This window comes from Metopolophium dirhodum, chromosome 1 (assembly GCF_019925205.1).
Source record: "Metopolophium dirhodum isolate CAU chromosome 1, ASM1992520v1, whole genome shotgun sequence".
Taxonomy (NCBI): Eukaryota; Metazoa; Arthropoda; class Insecta; order Hemiptera; family Aphididae; genus Metopolophium; species Metopolophium dirhodum.
In genome coordinates, this window is record NC_083560.1 from 37,111,385 (window position 1) to 37,131,010 (window position 19,626).

Sequence of the window (19,626 nt, forward strand, 5' to 3'; positions counted from 1 at the left end):
ATAAAGAATGGGGAGACAATCCAAATATGCAGTTGACGGATCTACACGGCGTATCCAAGTCTTTGGATGAAGTACAACAAATGGTTGATCTAGAATTTTTAAGAGAACAGAGCCAAAAACACCAGTTTATACACAGTAACCTACTATATGTAACAATAATATTAGTAGCTATCTCTCATACTCATAATAGCAATATATATATATTAATTAAATGCAAACATATTAGTGATGAGCAAGTAATAGATATACCCAGAAGGATAGTTAAATATAGACCATCAAACAGAAGTGACTACATAAGAGGGTTTGCAGAGACACCATTCACTCCACCACCGTCACCAGGATAAATAGTAGTAAAAAAAAAATAATAATAATAAAAATAGAATAAATAAGGAATAATTACTAGTTAAATTAGAGTAAAAAAAATAATAATAATAATAAATAAATAATAACTTAGGTAATTAATATTAATAATAAATATATATAAATAATAATTATGCAAACAAAATAATATAAATTATATTTCAGAAAATAAACAAGAAAACGTCAAAATAAAATATACGTTAACCAATAAAATATAAATTATAAACATGGGTGGAAATGCACCAATATCCTTAGAATATTCATTAACTTTACATGCGGTCGATTTTATTAAAGAATTAAAAGAAGTGTTATTAACTAATGCACGTATTCAATTAGTACGAAGAAACATAATATACTTAAGCTGTTTTGAACATCACGTACTATAAGCAAACAATAGAATGCCCATACCACTATCAGAAGAAGAATTAAACTTAGTGATGATTCCTTTGACCACATATCTCCATCCATTTTGTAACATTACACGTCCGAATAGATCAATTTGTTTAAGTAGGTATAGGTGCAATATTAAATCAATTAATTAATAGCCGTATTTTTACCACCCATTTCTTTTTATAAATAAATCTTTGTTAAAAATATACAAAATAAAATAAATCAAAATAAATCAAAAAAATAATAAAAATAAATAAATAATAAAATAAATTATAAATACGTAAAAACAAAAAAATAATACGTAAAAATAATATTTCATAAGTAATATTAACACTAATAATAACGTCAGTCCGGCTATTACGCTCAACGTGCACGCACGTAGTTGCCTATGAGCTCCGTTATCGCACTCGCAGTTCGATAATAAGGTAGACAAAGTCCACGACACCGGTGGCGACTCGCTCCAGACATCAATGTCTAACAAACTTTGCCAAAAGTTGCTGATAAAAAGTCAAAAAAATTCGTTACACCTAATCGGTATGCCGCCTTGTACTCTGATGATTCTAGTGACAACATATTTAATACATCCACCAACAGTGCGACAGTTTGCAACAGTTTGTACAAAATAAAATAAATAAAAATAAATCAAAAAAATAATAAAAATAAATAAATAATATAATAAAATAAATTATAAATACGTAAAAACAAAAAAATAATACGTAAAAATAATATTTCATAAGTAATATTAACACCAATTAGGATATGTAGTAATATTAACGTAACAATCGTAATAAGTAATAAATAAAATTTTAACTATTTCATAGTATAAGAAGGAAGAAATGAAATATAAAATACACGTAAAAATATAAAATATATAAAAGATTTAAACAAAAAACAAAACATGAACGAAAACATACCATTGTCGGCAGAGCTTCCATTAACACTAAGCATTCGATTTTTTCCGAGAGCTGAAAAACGAATTATTAACAGGGCAGCACAACCAGTACGTTCGTGGGGATATAATTTGTATAGGATGTTTTAAACGACATGTAATAGAGGCTAATAGAAAAATGACCATGCCGCTTACACCACGTGTATTAAACCAAGCTATGGTACCAATGACCGCGTTTGTACACGCAGTAATCGATAAACCTAGCGCGGATAGGTCGATTTGTGTAGAGGTGGGCGTGCTTTTAGAGCAACTATATACTATCGATATTATCGACGGATCATTTCTTCGAAGAATAAAACAAAATAACAACAACACAGGAAAATGATATATAGTAGTAATATGTAATTATAGTAATAATAATATGTATAAATATTATATTTTATATTCTAGCTCTCAAATACGTTTTTTTCATAGTGGATTTCGAATTCACTATGATCAATAAGACCGAAATATTATTGGTATCCGGCGCCATCTCTAACAGTTTAGAAAAATATAAACCGATGAAACTGGAGGACAATCGAAGGGGTCCGTGCAAGAACGAGATAACTCCATTTTTTAAAACTTTTCAGGAAACGATAATGTTATTTTAAAAATATTTAAATATTTAATTTCCAAATTATATAATATAATTTGGAAATTAATTTATATACATTATGACCACGATAAAAAATATGCCGTAGTAATTGATTTGATTTTCTTAATTTCTTTGAGATGATAGTTAATATGAACCTACATTTTTGGAGTTATCTTGTTTTTTGACCAGAACCATGTATTTATTATTTATTCATAATTTGTTTTAATACAAAAAAAATATTATTATTCATTCTATGTTTTATAAATTTGTAAAAAATATAAAAAAAATAATAAATAAAAAAAAATAATAAAAAAAAAAAATATAAATATAATTATGTACCACTCCGGAGTTATCTGGTTTTTCAACGGAAAAAAAAAACCAGACAACTCCATTTACTTTATATCTCCTATACGAATGATCGGAATTGTCTCGTTCTTGCACAGATATACTCGTAATTTTTTTCTTGATAATACACAGCCAAAACCCCATTTTTCGAAAGAAAATGGAGTTATTTCGTTCTTGCACGGACCCCTTTTATTATCTTCTTGTACTTATGCAAGACGATAAGTTAAGGAGGTCCCGGCGCTGTGACTTGGGAAAAGTTGTGCAAACAATCAAAAGGGTATTTCGGAATAAACCAAACTTGACAACATCATTGTTGGAACAATTATACACAAGTGTAAGCCATCAGGGGGAGTCGACTTTGTCAACGGTATACCTACAGAAATATTTGCGCATCGATAACAGGGAGCCAATAATAGTTTTTTGGAATGGGACGACAGATTTAACAATTATAAAAATATTAAGGTTAAGGGGTGTCGCCGCCACGACAGAATAACCGCCATAATAACCGCCATAATACATCCCGCCACCGACCGGCTCAAACACACACACAGGCACAAATCAGTTGTATAATTATTTAATTATTGTTAAAGATATTATTGCATAATATGTAGATTAGGCCGTGACACAGCATCGTTCAGCATAGGCCGCCGGGGCGAGCAGTCCGTTCCGTAGTGCCTACGCGGAACGATGAATTATTAAGTGCGCGAATCGGCGTAAAGTATATTATTGTTTTTTGTAGGGCGCGAATCACCAGTAATTTATATATTGTTTTTTGTAAGGCGCTAATCGCCAGAACTTTATATATTATTTTATGTAAGGCGCTAATCGCCAGTATTTTATATATTGTTTATTTACTTATTGTAGCGACGCATAGTGTGTGCCGTTTATTATTATTATTATTGTTATAAACATTATAGGAAGGGTAGCAGCTGGCCAGCCGAGCACTGTCATATTTGTGAGTTTTTATTTAAATATTATTTTTATATTCGTTCGGCCAGAAGGCCCGTGTATTATTATTAACTGAAATTATACGCTGATATTGTGTCTAAACCCTTACTGTTATACATTTATTTACATAGTTTTTAAGCACACACCCACACAAGTACACACCTACACACCCCACCACTATAACTAGTCCTCGCAGGTTTGCTCGGCGAACCTGTCCACTTCCTGTTGAGTACTAAACCATATACACACATACCACACTGGTCGGTCGGGGAGTAGTGGTGTAACGACGCATGGAGTATTTTGGTGACCGGGCGGCACGGCCTATTATTTTTCGTACCCGGCCCGTAAAAGGGGTATTTTAGTATTTTTAAATATAACAGTATATAGCGATAGGAATAATGATGAATTCAATTTAAAACTAACTAATATAGAAACAAAGGAAACCTTATATTCAGGGTACATAGGAAAAATTAATAAAAACGGCAAAATGTTAAACTTATTGGAAGCACATGGATTGGTGTGCAATACGAATCATCATATCACGCATTGTCACGATCCAATTGCAGACGTAATTTTAACAAAATGCGTTTTTGACTATGTAGTCGCGAAAATAAGGCAGATGGGAGAAATCTCATGCAAAAGAAGTACTAACAAATCTATATTTTTATAAATTTGAAAGTGTTAGTTTCAACCATAATTATTCTACTCGTAAAAATATATACGATGTTTTTAGATTAAATAAATATAATACTGAACTTGGGAAAAAAGATCCCTTTAATATATGTATACATTTATGCATGAAATACGAAATACCTATTAAACAATTATTATTTTATAATAATTATGAACATTATAAAAATTATATTAAGTAGGTATAAGAATAAATCTTGTTTATAAAACCCAGATATCCATAAATTTGTACCGTACTTAAAAATTGTCCCTGTCTTATAATTTATAATTTAATTATTACTTATTTATTTATTTAAACTTAATTTGAATAGTTTGATAAGAGTTATTAATGTACCTAGTTGTCTTAAAATTGTAAACACACCTTTAAAATAAGATGTGTTGTCTCCTCCACAAACATATTAAGGTTTTTGGAGACAATAATTTAAATAATTTTTATTTGTATAATCTATGTACATTTTTTTTTTTAAATGCAATAGTTATTATTATTATTATTATTATTATAAAACTTGATGGTAAGAACATATTATCTGTGTTTGTATGAGGATTTTTATGATAGTTTAATTTTTAAGTGTATTAGGTTAATTTAGGTTAATTGAATGAAAATGCATAACTTGCTAAGCAATTGATCAATCATATAAGAACTACCATACAAACACGGATAATGTTATTAGTTCTTACCGTTAAGTTTCATAATAGTTCGGTAATTTTAATTTTTAAACTAACTGTGCTAAACGTAATCTACTGAGATTAAATTTGTTCTGTTACGCACTTGTAAGACAGAGACAACAAATGGCCATGTTGTGTCATGGTGTCCCTTAAGAAATACATGAATTTATTAAAACCAAAAGCAGTTAAAAACGTTTAAACCATTTTTGTCGGATATCTGTGGAAATACCCAATACCGTAATTTGGCCGCCATATCGTTATCGACAACAATAAATTGTCATCGGTAATTACGGTCGACTCCACATCGAGAAGATTCGATACCCCGCCCCGCCTGTTCCATCTGTATCGCCGTCTGCCGTCTCACCGCGAACCCGTCACCGCCGCGTCAGTGCGTTGTCGTCCGTTCGTCGCAACTTTTGCTGCGGCAACCCCGGCTCTTGTGTCACGTCCGGGTTTCGCGCGACAGACTACCTTCACGTGATCGGTGGTTCTGAGTGTGCCGAGTCACGTATCGGCCGTGGCGGTTTTGCGTGTTTTTCCCCTTTTGGTCTATCCGTCCGGGTACAGTTTTACGCCGATCACCTGTGGTACATTGTACTAATTGTACGCACCAAATGCACGCTAAAACGACTTGTTGTCTCGTGATCGCGTTTGTTTTGTAGCCGTCGATTTTGTGTCGCGTTGTGTGCCGGCAACGTGCGGGTCGTGTCGTCTTCCGCGGCTCCAACAGTGCATTTCACGGTGCCTCCCGTGGACCACGGCATGATTTATTGGTTTAACCTGTTCTTCGTGGGCCATCGTGGGATTCCCAGTAGCCAGCGTTAGATCGTCGTGTGGACCAGTGGACCGTTGAGAAGGACCGAGTGGCAACACTGTCGATGGTAATCAGCGGATACCGAGGAGACCGGTGATTACAATATTATTCATTATCATTGTAAAACATCATTGTTTATTATTTTGATGATATGACATTATATATTATTTGTAACAATATTATAAATTGTCCCCGTAGAGTTAGTTAGTGGGCGCCCATTGCATATAAATATAAAATATTGTAATTTTCTTATGAATAGTAAGGCGGTGCTTCTGGCCCGTCACAAGAACGTATTACTTGTTGTTATTCATTGACATCTAGTCTCAAATTAATCACACAGTGTCCACTTCCCTCCGTGTCTTGCGTTGCGGTGCTTATTAAATAGGAGCGTGGGGCAATAACAAAAAAAACTGGCTAAAATAAATATTAAGTGTAGCTGAGTCGGCCGACGACCTCTGGGTCGGCAGTAAGGACTTTTATACTACATTTTTGGTAGCATAGCGTGGTTATATCCACATATTGTTTAGTGTTCCGTTTAGGATTTATGGGCCCGTCCTAAGCTACGTGTAATTGTTATTGCATAATTATTTTGCTTTTACACGTTTTTACCCGTGATCAACGTATTGATTGTTTAATTGTGTGATCGACAATTTATTATTATTATTTTGCGTAAAGCGCGTCACGTGCCGCGTTATTTATTTCATTTGTCGAATAATTCCTTTTGTATTATTATTTCGCGAAAGGCGCATTAGTTGTTGTATCTTAATTTATTTTTGGCTTTGCAAATTAATTTTTTATTATTATTTAGCGTTAAGCGCGCGTTTGTTGGCGTAATAATATATTTTGATTTTGCGTCTAATAATTTATTATTATTATTTTTGCGTAAAGCGCGTCACTTGCCGCGTTATTTATTTAATTTGTCGAATAATTCCTTTTGTATTATTATTTCGCGAAAGGCGCATTAATTGTGGTGTTCTGATTTATGTTTGGCTCTGCAAATTAATAATTTTTATTATTATTTAGCGTTAAGCGCGCGTTTGTTGACGTAATAATATATTTTGATTTTGCGTCTAATAATTTATTATTATTATTTTTGCGTGAAGCGCGCAACTTGTCGTTTCTATTTATTTTTATTTGCGTTATTGATTTTAATTATTATTATTTCACGTAAAAGCGCTTTTATTGCTTTGTGATTTATTATATTTTGATTTTGCGTCTAATAATTTATTATTATTATTTTTGCGTGAAGCGCGCTACTTGTCGCGCTCCTTTTATTTAATTTGTTGAATAATTTTGATCATTTTGTCGCGTTAAGCGCGCCCTTGGTCGCGTGAGAATCTACTTTGGGCTAAATTATTTCATTTTGCGCTTAGTATTTAATTGTATTTGCATATTAAAAAAAAAAAAAAAAAAAAAAAAATCCGTCGTCATGGCTGGTGATGAAGAAGTCGCGCGGGTCAAGCGGTTGAAACGTAGTTGTGAAGTCAAACGCAAGAGTTACGTCAATAAAATACGTGCAGTCCATAGTGTGGCCGTTCGGAGTGCGGAGGACACGTCTGTGGTACCCCAGCTATTGGTAATGGTTGAATCCCTCGATCACTTGTTGTCGTCCTTTACCATCGAAGATGAAGCATTGTTGAATTATTTGTTGGATTTAGAGCTTGACAATGAATATCCCGACACGGAGGGCGTCGAGATGTTCAAATTGGTCTCGTTTTCAAAAGCAACCGCCCATCGTTTTATGCAATACTGCCCCGACCAAATAACAACGTCTACACACGGCGGTTCACAGGTGTCATTAAACGATGTCGGCCAGAATGTCCAAAAGTCAGACGAACAAGTGATTACCGACAATGTTGCCATAGATGTGAGCCCAGGTGCCGTCCAATCAACTAAAGCAGGTTCTGTGAGGTCTAGTGGTGGTCAAGTCATCAAACCTACCCGCTTACCTGAGATACCACTGCCCACGTTCGAGGGCGACATTTATGAGTGGGTTACATTTCGTGATCGATTCACAACATCGGTGGACAATCGAACATATTTATCCGATATCGATAAGTTCTACTACTTGGTTGGGTGTTGCAAGGGGGCTGCTCGAGATGCTATTCGAGGCATTCCGGTATCAGACCACAATTACAGGCTGGCGTGGTCCACTCTCGAGGAAAGATTTGACAAACCCCGTCTGGTGGCACGCTCACTAATCGAGAAACTGTTAAACGCACCACGAGCTCCTTCAGAAAATTTAGTTGAGTTAAACAAATTGTTAGTGGTATTCGATGAAGGCGTATCGTTGCTCGAGTCCCTGCATCTACCAGATTTAGGCGATTTTATATTATTCTCCATAGCCGCTCGATGCTTGCCTACCTATAGCATCAAGTTATTCGAAGCCCAACTAGCCAACGGGTTTCCTACGGTACAAGAGTTGTTGAAGTTTGTAAAATCTCGTGTGGCCATATTAGAATGCATTCCACCAGAGCCTACATCAAAACAATCAAACTCTCACAAATCTACTAAGACTGCATCTCATAATGCGAGGAAGCCGCCACTGCATACCTCTATGGTTACAAGCAGCAACCCGTCAAAGGTATCACCGTCTTGCAAATGTTGTACAGGTACTCATGGTCTAACGTCATGCCCAAAGTTCAAGGGTTGGACGCAAGAAAATCGTAACAATTGGGCGCGAGTCAATAAGATTTGTTTTCGATGCCTACGTACAGGACACTGGGTGACCAAGTGCAAGTCTTCAAATGTATGCGGTCAATGCTCCCGAAGGCATCACTCGCTTCTGCATTCAGCTGGATTTGCTGCTCCGTCCAAAGAAGAGAATTCATCGGATGAGGGGCAACCAGACGTTGCCACCACATCGTCATGTCTTGGCCAAAATACTTCACCGTCGGTCATTCTCGGTACAGCTCTCATACACATGTCTGACAACGTTGGCGTGTTGCATACGGTCCGGGCGCTCATTGATTCAGCCTCACAAATTAGTGCTATTACTTCGGAGTGCACGAATCGTTTGGGACTCCGGATGCAAAAGTGGACATTACCTGTATCCGGTATCGGTGGTGTTCAGGTACAAAACGTTTTGGGGTTAGTGCGCTGTCAAGTACAACCAAGATTTTCACCAGATCCCGTCTTCAATTTTGATGCGTGGGTGTTTCCGACGATTACGGCTGATATGCCACGACAACCGCTATCCCGTTCGATAGCAGATAAATATCAGCATCTTGCCCTAGCGGATCCCTCATTTATTAACCCTGGTACCATCGATGTTTTATTAGGCGCAGACCTGTTTGCCCAAATTCTAAATGGAAAACGTGTGTCTGTAGGCGATGCTTTTCCGACAGCATTCGGAACGGTATTTGGATGGACGATCATCGGGCCGGTTTCAAATTCAACGTCCAATATTTCTGTGTCTTGCCATACATCACTTACTACTTCTGTCGAAACGCTGCTAGAGAAGTTCTGGGCGCTCGAAGAACCCGACGCGGCACCAGAACAGTTTACGCAGGAGGGGCAGTGTGAAGCAATATTTCGTGATGGCTGTACCCGCGATAATTCTGGTCGCTTTTGTGTACCGCTCTTGTTCCGCCAAGCAATTTCTGTTGACACTTTCCGTGGCTCACGCGCCGTAGCTGAGAAGCGCTTCGAGCACTTGGAGAAGAAATTAGCCACTAACCCTCGTCTCCGAAGTTTATATTGTGATTTCATGTCTGAGTATTTGACGTTGGGACACATGTCTCCAGCCAAGTCCAATGGGGATTACTACATCCCACACCATGCCGTCTATCGCCCTACCGATAAAGACCCGAAAATACGAGTAGTGTTCGATGCTTCCGCGACATCGTATTCCGGCGTTTCTTTGAATGATTGCTTGCTTCCGGGATCGAAGTTACAGCGCGATGTTGTGGACGTCCTATTATTGTATCGGGTTCACCGATTTGCCTTCACAACTGATATAAGCAAGATGTACCGTCAGGTATCTGTATCTCCGTCGCATCGACGGTACCAACATATTTTGTGGAGATCATCGCCCGATCGAATGTTGCAAGCTTATGAACTCAACACTGTGACTTACGGCGTCAACTGTGCCCCCTACCTCGCGATCAAGGTGTTGCGGTCTATTGCTGAGCAGGATTGTAGTGACCTTCCATTCGTAAAGGAAGCTTTATTATATCAGACATACGTGGATGACATCTGCGCAGGCGGCGACACGTTGGACGAGGCCCTCTCCCTTCAAGATGGTCTTATTCGAGTTTTACATTGTGCTGGCATGGAGTTGAAAAAATGGGCCAGTAATACGCCCGTCCTACTTGATAAGATCCCCTCCGAGGACAGAACGTGCGAACCACTATCGCTCGATGATTCTACTGGCACAGGGACGAAGGTATTGGGTTTACAATGGTCCCATCAAGATGACGCCTTTATGTATATTTTTCAACCCGAACGACACGTCTGCACGAAACGCGGTATGTTGTCCTTGATAGCGCGAATGTTCGATCCACTCGGACTCTTATCACCTGTCACATTCTTTGCAAAAACATTAATGCAACGTGTATGGAAAGCTGGGCTGTCATGGGATGAACAGCTGCCTTCAGATATCGCGGAGATCTGGTGCAGTTTCGTTACCGATTTATCCAATCTGCAATGTGTCCGCATCCCTCGATTTATAGGCACACGCCGAGACATGCAGTGTTCAATATGTGGGTTTTGTGATGCGTCGTCAACCGGATACGCTGCTGTGGTGTACCTTAGGGCAATTGATTCGTCGGGTAACCCTATCGTCTCGTTGCTTGGAGCACGATCGAAAATTGCACCTGTGAAATCAACAACCATTCCGCGATTGGAATTATGTGCAGCACTTTTGCTCGCTCGCTGGTTGGCCCGTCTTTCAGCCACGCTGAGCCTAAAATTACACCTCACAGATGTCCATGCCTGGTCAGACTCTACAACGGTGTTAAGTTGGCTAAAATGTCCGCATGAGTCATTTAAAATATTCGTCTCAAATAGAATTTACAAAATTCACTCGTTGGTACCCACGTGTCAGTGGCATTATATAGAATCAGCCACTAACCCTGCTGATTGTGGTTCACGAGGACTTACTCCGTCGGATTTCATTAAACATGATCTCTATTTCAACGGTCCTCCATGCCTGTCTCTGCCACCTCAACAATGGGACCAGTATATCCCAATTAATACAGCTGATCAACTGCCTGAATTTAAGATTGAATCTACGAAGGTTATGGTCATACAAGAAGAGGAATCTGAGTGGTTTGAGCGTTTTTCTTCTTATGTACAAGCGATCCGAACCACTGCTCGTATACTTAGGTTCGTCGCGCGTTGTAGGAAACAACCGGTTGAACATGGGTATTTATCCCGCAAGGAGCTCGACCAAGCAGCGCTTCTGATTGCACGGTCTTCGCAACGTTTTCACTTCAGTACGTTGATTCAGGAGTTGTCGCAGGGGGGTGCTGCCTCTATGCGATTATTAGCACGTCTGCGTCCGTTCCTCGATAATGAGAATATAGTACGCGTTGGCGGTCGGTTATCTAGGTCAGATTTGTCTGATGACCAGAAACATCCTATACTGCTGGCAAAGACATCACACTTCTCTATTCTATTAATTCGGCATTGGCATGACCTCACAGGTCACAGTGGTCCACAAATCGTTTCATCGTTGGTTTGTCGTCAATATTGGATACTATCAGTCCGCACATTGATCCGTACGATCATTAGCCGTTGCATCACGTGCGTACGCATCACGGCCAAAAACCCTCAGCCAGTGATGGCGGATCTACCATCTTCACGTGTGACGGAATGCCATCCGTTTGCGAGGGTTGGAGTAGATTATGCAGGTCCATTTTCAGTCAAAGAGAACCGACTTCGAAAGCCGCGTCAGTACAAAATGTATCTTGCCGTTTTTGTGTGTTTCACAGTACGCGCTGTCCATTTAGAATATGTATCCGACTTGAGCACCGGGGCTTTTATAGCTGCGTTACACAGGTTTGTGGCACGCCGAGGTCTGCCCACCGATGTTTACAGTGATTGCGGCACAAATTTTGTTGGAGCAAACAATTTACTTCGTGCTCTTGTTAATGATCCATCGTGTCGTGACCAACTAACAGCTAGTGTCCATTGTACGTGGCATTTCAACCCTCCAGGTGCCCCTCATTTCGGTGGGCTCTGGGAGGCAGCAGTTCGCTCATCCAAAACATTGTTATTGCGCATTCTGGGGGAGCACACTTTCACCATCGAAGAGTTTGGCACGGTATTGTCTAGGTGTGAAGCCATTTTGAATTCTCGGCCAATCACTCCTGCTTCGTCCGATCCTGCTGAACTTGACTGTCTAACTCCGGGGCACTTCCTAATAGGCAGACCGTTACTTGCCGTTCCTGAAGCAGACATTCCAAACACAACTCGGACCTTGGAACAGCGGTGGAAGTTGGTCAGCCAATGTGTTCAAGCGTTTTGGCGTCGGTGGCGCAATGAATACCTCCAAACTCTCCAGATTCGCAGTCGGTGGACCAGTGACGCTCCAAATATATCGGTTGATGATATGGTCGTAATAAAAGACGCCAACACTCCGCCGTTGAAATGGCGTATGGGTCGCGTGATAGAGGTATTACCAGGCTCCGACAAGGTTGTCCGAGTCGTCCGGCTCCGAACTGCTACGGGTATCGTGACCCGTCCGGTAGTAAAAGTGGTTAAGCTTATTAGCCATCCCTAGAGATTTTAAATCTCCATTCTATCTCTATGTCTGTTTATTTCTTATTTTTTATTTTATTGTTCCCTTCTCTGACTTATACACTCTTTTGCACCTGCACCTAGGCACCGCGGTCGTGAGTCACGGGGGGAGGGGGCATTTTGGTTAGCTGCCAGAAAAAATTGGGGGCACTTGTAATTTATGTATTTATACGCCCTGGCATTTGAATTATATCCTAATCTGTATTTAAAATTGTTACTATTATAATGTGTCTTTACAAAAAAAAAGAATGTATTTTCAGGTTAATCGGTTAGTACAAATCCAACCCTCATCAGTTCAATCTTCAGGTTTCAACAGTTTGCAGCTTAAGATCCGGCAGTGTTCGGTAGTAAGACGTGCTCGTCTTACTAGGGGGAGGATGTCGGATATCTGTGGAAATACCCAATACCGTAATTTGGCCGCCATATCGTTATCGACAACAATAAATTGTCATCGGTAATTACGGTCGACTCCACATCGAGAAGATTCGATACCCCGCCCCGCCTGTTCCATCTGTATCGCCGTCTGCCGTCTCACCGCGAACCCGTCACCGCCGCGTCAGTGCGTTGTCGTCCGTTCGTCGCAACTTTTGCTGCGGCAACCCCGGCTCTTGTGTCACGTCCGGGTTTCGCGCGACAGACTACCTTCACGTGATCGGTGGTTCTGAGTGTGCCGAGTCACGTATCGGCCGTGGCGGTTTTGCGTGTTTTTCCCCTTTTGGTCTATCCGTCCGGGTACAGTTTTACGCCGATCACCTGTGGTACATTGTACTAATTGTACGCACCAAATGCACGCTAAAACGACTTGTTGTCTCGTGATCGCGTTTGTTTTGTAGCCGTCGATTTTGTGTCGCGTTGTGTGCCGGCAACGTGCGGGTCGTGTCGTCTTCCGCGGCTCCAACAGTGCATTTCACGGTGCCTCCCGTGGACCACGGCATGATTTATTGGTTTAACCTGTTCTTCGTGGGCCATCGTGGGATTCCCAGTAGCCAGCGTTAGATCGTCGTGTGGACCAGTGGACCGTTGAGAAGGACCGAGTGGCAACACTGTCGATGGTAATCAGCGGATACCGAGGAGACCGGTGATTACAATATTATTCATTATCATTGTAAAACATCATTGTTTATTATTTTGATGATATGACATTATATATTATTTGTAACAATATTATAAATTGTCCCCGTAGAGTTAGTTAGTGGGCGCCCATTGCATATAAATATAAAATATTGTAATTTTCTTATGAATAGTAAGGCGGTGCTTCTGGCCCGTCACAAGAACGTATTACTTGTTGTTATTCATTGACATCTAGTCTCAAATTAATCACACAGTGTCCACTTCCCTCCGTGTCTTGCGTTGCGGTGCTTATTAAATAGGAGCGTGGGGCAATAACAAAAAAAACTGGCTAAAATAAATATTAAGTGTAGCTGAGTCGGCCGACGACCTCTGGGTCGGCAGTAAGGACTTTTATACTACAATTTTGGTTTTAAAATGGTGAAAATTTTTTTAAAAAAGTGAGGAATATTTAGGTGCTGCTGACGCTGGACATAAAGGAATCTATTAAAATTTACAATATAATTAATAATATTATTGTAATGTATATTTATTATTTGAAAATATTAAAATGTATGATAAAACAAAAAAAAACAATTAATAAACAAAATATACTAATATATTCGTAAACTGGTAAGGCACATAGGTATGTTACGGTAACATGAGAAATTCAATTATAATTTGATTTTACAGTTGTTATTATTCATAATATAATAGATAGTACATTACAATTTCATGTTACATATTATTATCAACAATGAATTATTATTTTATATTAATTTATATTAATAGGTATTACAGTTTTTACTATACATAATTATAACAGATAGTGTACATTCAATTTGCATGTTACATATTATTATCAATAATAAATTATTAATTTTATATTATCATCGATACCCCATTTTACAACATCTTACATGTTACATACATTTGTTAAATATTTATAGTTTTCAAATGGTTATCTAACAGGTAAAACAATTTATTTTATTTAATAATAGTTTGTAAAAAAAAATCAGTTTTCTGACCACATACAATTATTTTTGTTATTTTTTCTGTGGAGACTTGAGTTGTTCGCACGTACCTGTCCGCCGGTCATTGTGTTTGCGTGGCGTCCTTTCGCGAACTCCTAACGTGACGGAGTCTGAAGCCTTTACGCGTTCATACCTCGTCGTCTAGGTCGACAAGTGCGTTTACCTACCTTGTTGGGTGACATCGCGGTTGTCGCCGCCGATTATCGTGTGCGTGTCCGCGATCGCTGGCTAAAGTCCGATCGACCGTCATTGATTGCAAAAAAGGTCGACAAATGGGTAAACTCTGTATTTCACTTTTTTTTGTACAATTTTGTACTGGAAAAATACAATAATGTACTTACACCCCCCCCCCCCCATAAAAAAATAAAAAAAAATAAAAATAATCTACTATAAAAATTCAGTGGGAAGGTAAATAATATATCCTAGTATATTTTAAACAGATCGAGAATTATATGCTAGGATATTTTTACCCCCCTGCTGAATAATTTTACCTATGATGGGGGGGGGGAGATTAAAAATAATTCAGGATAATTTTACCCCCTTAAAATTTTACCGGAGGTATAAATATCTTAGGTTTTTTTACCCCCAGTAAATATATGCTAGGTTGTTTTTACAGAGGGGGGGGGGGGAATATCCGGGGGTAAAAATCGCATGTTACCCGGGCTTAAGGATCAATAGAAAAAAAAAGTAATTTTTATTGCCTATGGATTTAATTATTGCATTGACAGACTGAAAAGAATATCTGAATATGGCTGTAGCGCATAAGCGCAAAATATGACCCAAACGCAACCCAAAAGCGCAAAAACAAATAATCGAAAAAAAAAGGTCGATTTGCGCTTTCGGGCTTCACCGCTGAATATCAGTTTATATCATTTTTATCATGTTGTACAGTACACGATGTAGTCATTTGTTATCGGGTATCGTTATTCGTTGTTCATCATAAATCATCGAATAAGAATGATCGTGATTTTATCGGACATCACGTACACTACATTACATACCTACCTAATATTCTTGTCTGTATTTTGTTTAGTTTAATTTTTTTAATTAGTATAATTAAAAAATGGAGTTAATAACAAGCACGAGGGAAACAAATTGTAGACAATGGCCACGATAGAACATTGATATTATTTTGGCTTATATTCTTCTTCTCAGAATGTTGAACGGTGGCGATGTTCAAATAAACCAAACTATTTATTTGGAATGGAAAAATAAATTATTAAGAGACATAGTATGTTGCAAACATATATTTTATTTTTATAAAACAATATGTAAAATATAAATATTAAACAATATGAATATATCTATAAAACAAATTAACTGTTTTCGTAATATTCAATTTATATTTTATAGGCTCATATAATTACAAACAATGTACAACTTATAAATATTTATATTTATATATTTATGTGCATGAACATAGGTTGTATTGAATAATTAATTATAGGGCAGAGGGCAGAGGACTTGTAGCTTTAAAAAAGCACTAAATATGCAAGAATTTATGCACTCATGGAATATTTTTTTAGCAATTTCATTTAAAAATATTTATAAAATAAATAGCATTTAAAATAAGTCAAAACAATTACATAATTTAAATATATCTTATACCATTGCCAAATAAACAAAATGCATTTTTCTTAATTTTCTATTTTTTATTTATTTATTTCTTTCTATTAATAAAATTAATCACAGGAAATTAATATTATTGGCTTATCATTGATCCTCAAGCGCTTCTAGAAAAAACTTGTGCATGCGGACAGTAAAAAACCATATTATGCGTCAAAAATTAAAAATAAATACATTTTTATCCATACATTTAGGCAGTATTCCTTTAAATAAAAATGTTGGTGTGGAAAAAATTAATTGAAGTTAAATATGTCTCAAAAAGGTTTTTTTTTATTTATTACAATTAAAATGTTTCAGCATATTGTGCATGCAATTACAAGTTTCCGATTACAATTTAATTACGGTTAGTTATTGATTTTCGGTTATTATACAAATAGAATATAGTATAAGGCTTGTAGATAATTTTAATGAGGTTTGTCGATAAGAGATTTATTGTTAGGAATAATGACTGTTATGGGAATTGTTGTAAAATAGTAAAAAAAAAAAAGAATAAAATTTCGTATAAAAGTGTACATAAAATATACCCTATAACAAAAAGGACTCAAAATATGCAAAATAAAATTTCAAAACTAGTTTTGCAAAAGCATGAAACGTATTTGTGTCATACTCTGCTATTATTGTGAATGTGTAAAATAAATATGCAAATACTACAAATTCTCTGCCCCAATTATAATAGTTTATTGTATAATTAGTTGCCTATAGCAACTTTACAAATGTAAACTGAAGACAAATATAAATGTATAATTCTGTATTTGAACATAATACTATATAGTTAATGCTATTATTAATTTATTTATTAAGATAAACGCCAAATAAGCTCAAATATAGTGTTGAATATTGTAATGAATATTGAACGTGGTAATTTTATTCGACGTTTATTCTCATTATAATACAAGAAATGAATGATATTGTTTTACAATATTTCTTTTAAAATAATGGTTTATACTCTAACGAGTGTACAATAAATATAGTGTATATTGGGATCACAAAAAAGGAGTGAAAATTTGAGAACTTTTAACTCCCGGTTGTTTTTCCGAAGGATATACTGGCTGTATAGTCCTGGATGTCAGCGTGTTCAATGAATGGCGGAACTGAATCGGTAGCGGACGGCGGAACGCTTCGTTGTCTTCCCGGTAGTTGGCTCTCAATAACAGTGAACTCTTTCGCAACGCACTATGTTAGTGGAGAAAATGAAATTTGCCGGGTCAGACTGTAGAGCATCCGTGTCATCCGGCTTGCTCAGTCTGGGGCGGAAAAGCTGTTGGTTGATTGGAGATTCGTGTCCGTGTATAACGATAGTAAATATCGTCCGGTTCACCAGTCATCCGCCCTTAGAACAGCGGCTGGCGGCTTGTATTTATGTGGTTCGCAGCCGTTGGATCACGATTGAATTGATAGTTGTTATTTCTTCGTGTTTGGTTTTCTAATTATTGATTTGAAATGTTTGATGATTGTAATCATATAGTTTGAAGGGTGCTGATTCAGAATAACTTAACTTCGAGGTTTTATTTCCACAAATTCGTTGAGAAAACTCGATTTCCTGACGGGCGGCGCGCACTCGGAAACACGGGCGGCGCACGGGTGCTATCTAGACTGCGTTCCGGCAGTCGAAAGTGGTCGGACGGTCGGATGTTGACGGGTCTCTGGCGGCAGCGTGTTATTTTTTGACTGGTTGGTGCAATGCACTACGAGAGTGCGTCACATAAATGGGCACTCCGTTTTGTCTCGTTACAATATTATTTATATGTGGCGTAGGTAAGTAAATTTATTATGACGTTACTTAAGTTAAAATTTAGATTTTTAATATGTATATGCTTATGAATACTAAAAAAAAAATACCAAAATTACATTACATTTTTAAATAAAGAATAATTTGTTAGCTGATGAAAACCGTGAAAGTTTAATTTGTAATGGAAAAGTCCAAAACAGACTATTTTCCCTGTAATTTCAAGAATCTTTCAAAGAGGTTAATTTGACCATACTTAATTCGGTGAGTATTGATATGAAATGAAAGACATGTTCCGCAGTTTTATTGAGGTATTCGGAAAGGGATACGTTCTAAAAATAGAATAGAAGTTATTTTGTAATTTATTGTCATTGAAAGAAAGGGAATGCCTGCATTTTTCCTAGAAACACTTATATAAATGATTGAGATAATTTGTTAATTTTCGTGATTTTTCGGTATTTTGTCAAGATTTGAACTTTAAATGCTTATAAAAAGTTTTATTGACATTCATTGAAAAAAAAAGTAGGTAAGTGGATGTCACTCTGCAGAAAGTTACAAGTGAGTGGATGGTGTTAAATTTGAATTCAATGATAATATAATATCATTGTATAAGAAAAACGATTCTGAGCGAAAACGGTCAGTCAGCCTATGATATTACTAAGTCTAATTGATAATATTATTGTGAATAAAGTAATTTATATATTATAATCTATTTACGTAGAACCTTGTTTTAAATTTTCAATTCTTAGCTATAAAAGTCTAAGCGTTTTTACTGTACTAAAAAGTGATGACAGACACAAAAATAAAAATAAAATACACATTGTAAAATCAATAAATTCATCGTTCCACTCAGGATCTAAAAAAAATATTTTCTTGTGGGTATCGCTCTGCTGTAATGGTGTGTGGGTCACTTATATCACTTATATGGATTATTTAATATACAATTAAATATTAGGAACAAAGTAAGTTGAATTAATTTTTGCCAAATTCTTGGGTTTTTAAATATAAATTTGTATAAAAAATAAATAATAATTTTAGTAGGAACCTCGAGAGTTTGAAATACCAATAAAAAATATTATTAACTTACAACAAAATCGTTATTCTTCGTGTAAATGTGCAATTTCATTTAAACTTAAAATACATAAAAAAAATCCAGGAGTACGTTATTTTAGATTTTTTTGTTACAGCTTGAATACCTATAACTTATTATAGTAGATCGCGGATTTGCATGCATTTGCGTATTTATTCTGGTTGATCGTATAATAATATACTAAGCAAACAAAAAATTTGTGACATAACGTTTAAAAAATTAACTTTTTTTAGTGCATATTTTTGTATATTTCGATATTTATCTACTTTAAGGCCTTATTTTACAATTTTAACTGCATATTCCATCTTTGAGTGCATATTTTGATTATTTTGTTTTTTGGACATTTTTGAAATATATACTATTGCAATATAAGAAAAATAATATTATATTTGTAGAGTTTCGTTTAATATCAATATAAATTAATAAGTACTTGTAGGTATAAATGGTTTTCCTAAATATTTTTTATACTAATTGATACCTGTTTTAATTTTTTTCTTATAAATTAAAACTACCCAAAAAATGATGAAAGTAAAGAAAAAATTAAAAAAAGTATTTATAGTAGGGTTCCATAAATTTAAATATAATGTTAATTAATTAATTAAAACTTAATCTTAAAATTTTTT

General features: G+C 36.5%; 2 protein-coding genes across 2 annotated transcripts; both read left to right on the forward strand.

Moving 5' to 3' along the window:
• Window positions 1-2,130: 2,130 nt before the first annotated feature.
• Window positions 2,131-4,236, forward strand: LOC132937636 (uncharacterized). Its single transcript, XM_061004394.1, has 3 exons — window positions 2,131-2,212; window positions 2,810-3,091; window positions 3,923-4,236. Exons 1-3 carry the CDS (start codon window positions 2,131-2,133, stop codon window positions 4,234-4,236), a joined length of 678 nt encoding a protein of 225 aa, XP_060860377.1.
• Window positions 4,237-7,165: 2,929 nt separating this feature from the next.
• On the forward strand, window positions 7,166-12,463 carry LOC132937652 (uncharacterized). The gene has a single exon (XM_061004396.1). The coding sequence runs from the start codon at window positions 7,166-7,168 to the stop codon at window positions 12,461-12,463; it is 5,298 nt and encodes a 1,765-aa protein (XP_060860379.1).
• Window positions 12,464-19,626: the final 7,163 nt, after the last annotated feature.